We start from the raw sequence: 6,472 nt of genomic DNA, 5'->3' as shown, positions 1-6,472 counted from the left end.
CTCGCGCCAGCGCCGCGCGCCCCTTGGCAGCCCTCGTCCCTGGCCCCCGCCTGCTCACTTCCAGGGGCCGAGGAGGACGTCGCCAGGGCTAATTCCCCTCATCAGCCCCCCTGGCGCGTCCCCATACCCCGCGCGCGTGGGAGAGATCTGGGCCACGCACAGGTGGTCGCGGCCCGGGGATGTGGAGGGAGAGCACCCGCAAACATTCATGGTCGATCCTGTTTTGCACTGTGTTTCCTCGACGGCTCCTAGGGCGCCCCGGGGAGTGGGAGGACGCAGAGCTCCGCAGGGCTCAGCACCTCTGCTTCCGGCAGTCCGCGGGCACCTGGCGCCGCTGCGAGAGGCGGCGGCTCCCCAGCGCGCCGGAAGGGCCCCGGGTGGGACTCCCCGGTGTGTGGCCCCAAACCGAAGCCGCAGGCTACTGCCCAGGCCCGGGCTAAGTACCAGGGTGCTTCCTCCGAACTGGTCTGAAGGCAGGTGTGCACGGACAAGGCCGCAGGACCGGGCTCAGGGAGGACACGCGCCTGGTGAAGTGGAAGAGCCCCGCCTGCCTGCGGGCCTGCCTGCTCGCCTGCCTGCTGTGCAAAGGGCCCTCCCTCGCAGGCTTGGTTTCCGCATCTGCAAAACCCAGGACTTGCTCCAAAGCTGACCCCCAGGTCCTTCCTAGCCCTGAAAATCAGTAATCCTGCCAGCTCTTCGCGCACACATGGGCAGCCTCTCGGGTTCCCAGCCCTCTCTCCCACTTCCGAGCTCTCGTCTCCTCCCGTGATGAGAAAGGTCTTCTCCTGACCTCCCGCCCACGACCCTAGCACCAGCCTGGGGCGCTCTGGGAGGGGGGGTAGTCTCCTCCTGCTTCCCTGACACTCCTTTTCCATCCCACCTGGATTCCTCCTCCTCTCCCTCCCACAGACCCCAGCTACTAGTCAGTGCCCACCATGTGCCCTTGGCCCCTGGGCTCAGCCCCTGTCCCTCTGCACCTGTCCCTGGCCACCTCTCCTCTCCCACTGGGAAGGGCCCCGCACCTGACCTCTAGGAGGTTCCCGGTTTGGTCCCTGGACTTCCCCCAGCTCCCCAGACTGAGCTGCCCACTCTCTCCCCACCTGCACACCCGCCACCTGCCGGTCCTCAGGCTTTTCCTGCCTCAATGGCACCACCAAGGAAGAGCAAGGTTCTAACCCCAGTAAATGACAAGGATGAAGCCACCGACAAAAAGAAAAAGTTAGGATCTTTGATTTGAGAGAGGGAAGGGATTTCTAAATCTGATTTTTCATGGGTGACGTTTATTTCAAAGTCCACAGAAATCCAAAGTGGATCAGAATGTGGGTTCAGATTCCCTTAGCCCCTGTTATGTAGCATACAAGCGTGAAGTGCTTGTAGCAACATTATTTCCTCGAAGCCCCAGTAAATGTATGGGAGTGGGTGGGGTGTACTTGACAGAGGAGGAAATGGAGTTTGGAGGGTATAGCATTAACGGCCAATAAGAGCTGAGCAGGCAAGCAAGGAATCCAAGACCTCACACCCCAGGCCTGCCTCCTACATCAAAGTCACAGCTTAAAAGCCCCTGTAATCTTGACATTCGAAAATGTTACATGTACACCTGCTCCCTTTACCTTTACCCCAAAATCTAACGGAGTGACTCACGTTACTGTAGCACTGATGAGTTGGATCAGATTTTCTTATTTGGTAGCAAGTGGCATTAAAATCAAGCCCACTCACCGTGTCCAGAAAAGTAAAAATGTTGACAACAACGACAAAAAGATTTCGGCTGCAATTCTAACAGGACAGGCACCCCAGAATCCGAATGCATTTCAGTCTTAGCTTCCTGATTTCCTTAACCGAGACCTTGACCATGCCTTTTTTAACAGCTCTTCCCTCAGTCTTCTAATCAGGTTGACCCCCTCCCCAGAGAACCTGCCGTTTCCTCACAATTGGCAGGCTTCTGTGTAAAATACAGAAATACAGAATAAACTGGGTTTTACGTGTTTCTTGCAAAACGCCCTTCATATCTGAGCTGGGAGCGCACAGTTCATACTTGACCAGAGTGGCAGCTGGGTCTCCAGCCTGGAACTGTGGTAGGGCAGGGGAACAGTGACAGATTGGCATTTCTGTGCTCAGATGACAAGGTCTACACAGGTAAGTGCTTTGGATCGAGTGCAGGGAATGGTGTGAAGGGTCGAGAACACTGGACAGGGGCCACATAGCGACCAGGGAGTCTCGTTCCTGGGAGGCAAGTATTACAGGTGAGCTGATGGGTCCGGGGAGGCAAGGTGGGAGCTCAGCAGAGAGCACAGAGCTTTTGCCCATCAGCAACCCCCATCTCTCCTGGCACCTAGAAGACTTCTGACACACACAGGAGCCCAGTCCCACGGCGGCCCTGCCCGGTGCCTACGGCTCCAGCTTCCGGGGCACGGGCGCCCCGTCCGAGGCGCAGCTGCACCTCTGCACCCTCATGTTGGGCAGGCTGACCACCTGGGGCCGGCGCCGGCCTCCTTCCTCCATGCTGACGATCACGGGCAGCGAGGCCGTCTCTGAGGCGATGCACTCTCTTGGCCCCAGAAGCGGCCACTTGGAGGTCAGGGTCTCCGGGGGCTGCCGGCAGGTGCCCACACACTCGTAGGCCAGGAAGCCCGGGGGCTCCAGGACCCAGTTCTCAGCCCACTTCATCCCCTGCAGGTCGATGTACGTCTCCTGGCGGCAGCAGCGGGTGCCCTGGCTCACGGGCGCCTCGGGGTCGCAGTTGCCCTGAGCTCTGTGGGGGCAAGGAGCGGTGGAGTCAGAGGTCAGGTGGGAGAGCCGAGGTCGGGGGACCCAGGGGGAACCTTGGGGGGAGTGTGGGAGGAAGAGATATGGCCCATCCCTCATGACATTAAAAAAGCTGGGTATGTGTGATAAGGATAGATAAGTGAAAATAACCAGAATATAAATAACAATGTGATATTACTCCTAAGGTTCAAAGGAGAGGTTTTATATGCTCATCCTTTCCCATAGCACTCTGAGAAAAGATGCCCACTTCAATTTAAGTGTAATTCATTCCCTAGCCAGGCTCGCCCTTTGCCCCACAGCGCCTACCCGAACTCTCCGAGGTCCAGGGTGCGCAGCTCCAGCTGCGGCTCGCCCTGCCAGGTGCCCGATGGGCCCTGGGAGGCGAAGCGGACCAGCTTGTAGGTGCTGGAGGCCAGCCCGCCCGGGTGCTCCCTCTGCACCAACACCTGCAGCAGCAGGGGCTCCCGGGGCCGGCTCAGCTGCTGCCAGAAGTTCACGGCTTCGGTCACATCGAAGGTTTTCCAGCCGCTCTCACGGATGGACACGGCTCTGTGGTGCCAGGCGGGGACAGAGGCTTGAGCTGAGGGCTGGAGATTGGGGGAATCTCTCCAGCCCCTTCCCAGCCCCCTCCGGGGGCTAGAACAGTGCCCCCTCGCCTCCCTCCTACTCTCCCCACACACATCCTAGCCAGGGCTTCCCCACCTGGAGTCGATGAGGAACGTGCGGTTGGAGCCATCATCCCGGACCTGCAGCCACTGGATGGTGACCTGGGCTCGGTCGCTGCGCGGAGAGAGCAGCGCATGCATGTGGAGCGCGGACTCGGGGACCGGCTCCTGGAAGAGGTGCAGCACCGCCTGCACCAGCTCGCTGTTGGGGGGCAGCCGCTGCTCCATGCTGAACACCAGCAGGAGTGTGGAGGCCTCGGACACCAGGAACCTGCCAGCCACCTCTGGAGACAAGGGCAGGGTCAGCGGGGCCTCTCCAGGCACCAGGGGACCTCTGAGGGTGGCAGGGCCCAGAGCCTGGGAACAGGATTTCCCCAGTAATCCGCTGGGGGGTGGGGGCAGGGGCCTGGGGAACCGGTGGGCCAGGAGACAAAGCACCCCCGGACTGAAAAACTCCGGCGTCAGCCCCAGTCTCCTGAAAGTCATTTGTGCTCCGAACTTGCTTACTAGCGGCCCCCACCTCAGTGGGCAGGGGCAGCTTTGGGCCCCTGAGTGGAGTGTACAGGTGACAGGGAGCCCTCCACAGGCAGAGGCGGCTACATGAGGGTGGGAGGGAAGAGTGGGTAGCAGACACCCCGCCAACGGGAGTCTGTGGTCACCGCAGAACCTGGCTCTTTCTGAGGGGCAGAGGGAGCCCTGAGCGTACTGTCATTTTCTCTCCTGTGAAACGTCCCCCAAAAAAGCAAGAGGAGCCAGAGGCCTACAAATAAACAGTTTGGGTGGGGGGGCTCCTGAGCCCAGAGGTAAACGGCAGGGACACATACACCACCCTGGTCAGAGGTGCCAACACCTGAGACTCCGGGTTGGCAGCCCAACCGAGGTGTCTGTGACCCGACTGGCCTCCTCATCTCTCTCCCCAGGCACCCAGCCCGGCGGCGGCAGTGTGTGCGGGATGCCTGTGGGCCTGGCTCTGGACACCGAAGCGATGAGCCCCAGCCTCAGGGAGGGGCCAGGCTGCAGTGGGGGTGAGACCTGGGACACGGGAGTGAGACCTGCAGGCGGTTCTCAGACGATAATCTCTAAAATAATGAGACCCCCCTTTACCTCCCACGGAATGCCCACAGCTCGGGGAAGTGGTCAGGGCTAAGTTACGCTCAGTTCCAAGGAAGCAAACAGAATCAGAGGTGTTTGGTGACACATCTGAGGTTGAACAGCAACGTTCAAAGCTGAGAACTGAGCCTGGAGCTCCTGTCTCTTTAAGGCAACTCTGTCTGCTCAGGTTCCCTGCCAACCTGTTTTCTCTTCTCCACGTTCCCCCCTTCCAGTTCGCTGCACCGTGGACAGCTATTTCTCTTTCTTTCTTTCTTTCCTTCCTTCTTTCTTTCTTTCTTTCTTTCTTTCTTTCTTTCTTTCTTTCTTTCCTTCCTTCTTTCTTTCTCTCTCTCTCTCTCCTTTCTCTTTTCTTTCTTTCTCTTTTCTTTCTTTCTTTCAAGAGAAAGAGAAACGTCGCTTTGTTGTTCCACTTATTTATGCATCATTGATGGATTCTTTTATGTGCCCTGACCAGGGATTGAACCCTCAACCTTGGCATTTTACGGTGAGGCTCTAACCAACTGAGCTATTCAACTAGGGCCTTGGATAACTGTTCCTGCCTTGGCTTTGCCAGTGGGTCCAGCCTGGCACAGCTCCTCCCAGCCTGAGGGGTGGAGCCCTCAGTGCAGACAGAGCCCAGCCATCCGCACGGTTCATGGTCCCTGCTCACTGCACTGTGGACCCTGGACCCCCAAATGGGCCCATCCAGTCTTGCCCCCTACCCTCCACCCCCCAAGGCCCAGGGTGCAGCAGGGAAGGAGGCCTCACCTCGGAAGTTCTGGCTGAACCTCTTCCCTCGGGAGGGGGCTCCATGGCTGCGCCTCAGCAGGGCCACGTACTGGGCCCTCACGTGGGCAGGGGTGACCAGCTCCTCCACGTCGCTCTCATCCAGGACGGGCACCTCTTGGAGGTGCAGCTGCTGCAGCAGGCTGCTCAGGATCCGCTCCTCGGTCACGGCCTCCCCAGGGCCCACCAGGGGCAGCACCCAGAGCGCCCAGCAGAGCCACAGGGACCTCATGGTGCCACTCAGGAGGAGGAGCAGAGCGGTGTGTCCCCTGAGGAGGGTCTGGGAGGGTCCCAGGTGGGTGTGCTGAGAGCCAGGCTGGGCCAGCTTTATAGCAGCCCTGGGCTGGGCCTGGGTCTGGGTGAGGAGGGGGGAGGTCACACCCCTCGCCTCCTGGGAGCTCCGCAGCCAGACAGGTCCCTGAGCCCCCGAGGAGGGGCTGTCTGGGAAGGGCACACAGGCTGTCTGTGCCTGGGCTCGGGTGCCTACCAGACAAATTAAAAAGCTTCTTTCCTAAGCCCTGGTAGTGTAGCTCAGTGGATTGAGCACAGGCTGCGAACCAAAGTGTCACAGGTTTGATTCCCAGTCAGGGCACATAACTGGGTTGCAGGCCACGGCCCCCAGCAACTGCACATTGATGTTTCTCTCTCTCTTTCTCCCTCCCTTCCCTCTAAATAAACAAACAAACAAACAAACAAACAAATAAATAAATAAGCTTCTTTCCTGCCAGAGGGGTAGGGATCCCCTTCTCTCTTATGTGCCCAGTCCCCCAGGGACAGCAGACTGGACTCCCTCTGTGTGGCCCCTGAGTCCTGCCCCTTGCTGCAGTGTAAACTGCCCACTCAACCCCAGGGCCCTCTGCAGGCCAGCCCGCCTGCGGGGCTGAGCACCTGGACCCCATGCTCAGAGGGCTCCTGGGGCAGCTGAGGTGCTGGGCTGATCCCAGTTAGGAAACCCAGTGCTTCCCATTATGTGTGGGGGGAGGCGGGGGGGGGGGGCGGCGGTGCAGAGGGTAGAGGAGGAGGACATCTCAAGGGTCCTGGGAACATTTAGCACCAATGGGGTTCTGTCCAGTAAGGACTTACATTATGGATTTAGAGTTCAGAGTTGAAAGGATCATCCAGCCCATCCCCTTCTCCAATTTTTGAGCCAAGAAAACCGAGGCTCA

At 59.2% G+C, this 6,472-nt stretch overlaps 1 protein-coding gene across 2 annotated transcripts; it reads right to left on the bottom strand.

Moving 5' to 3' along the window:
- Window positions 1-2,385: 2,385 nt before the first annotated feature.
- Window positions 2,386-5,538, bottom strand: LOC123804968 (left-right determination factor 1-like). 2 transcript variants are annotated; one of them, XM_045817423.1, is made up of 5 exons: window positions 5,289-5,538; window positions 3,684-3,712; window positions 3,466-3,581; window positions 3,070-3,312; window positions 2,386-2,749 (listed from the first exon to the last, which is right to left on the bottom strand). In XM_045817423.1, the coding sequence occupies exons 1-5, from the start codon at window positions 5,536-5,538 to the stop codon at window positions 2,386-2,388; spliced, it is 1,002 nt and encodes a 333-aa protein (XP_045673379.1). The 2 variants fall into 2 exon arrangements, with proteins under 2 accessions (XP_045673379.1, XP_045673374.1); XM_045817418.1 differs by having other exon boundaries at window positions 3,466-3,712.
- Window positions 5,539-6,472: the final 934 nt, after the last annotated feature.

The sequence above is a fragment of the Phyllostomus hastatus genome, unplaced genomic scaffold (assembly GCF_019186645.2).
Source record: "Phyllostomus hastatus isolate PE091 unplaced genomic scaffold, TTU_PhHast_1.1 phas_contig_148, whole genome shotgun sequence".
Classification (NCBI taxonomy): Eukaryota; Metazoa; Chordata; class Mammalia; order Chiroptera; family Phyllostomidae; genus Phyllostomus; species Phyllostomus hastatus.
Note: the sequence above shows the minus strand (reverse complement) of the source record. Positions and strands in the feature narration are given on the sequence as shown.

What these genes read in the sequence shown, in the direction of transcription:
- LOC123804968 (XM_045817418.1), bottom strand. Translation starts at nt 5,538, where the DNA reads ATGAGGTCCCTGTGGCTCTGCTGGGCGCTCTGGGTGCTGCCCCTGGTG. An exon ending in GTTCAGCCAGAACTTCCGAG is followed by an intron (nt 3,713 to 5,288) that starts GTGAGGCCTCCT and finishes CCTTGTCTCCAG; the next exon opens with AGGTGGCTGGCAGGTTCCTG. An exon ending in CTGGACCTCGGAGAGTTCGG is followed by an intron (nt 2,750 to 3,069) that starts GTAGGCGCTGTG and finishes TTGCCCCCACAG; the next exon opens with AGCTCAGGGCAACTGCGACC.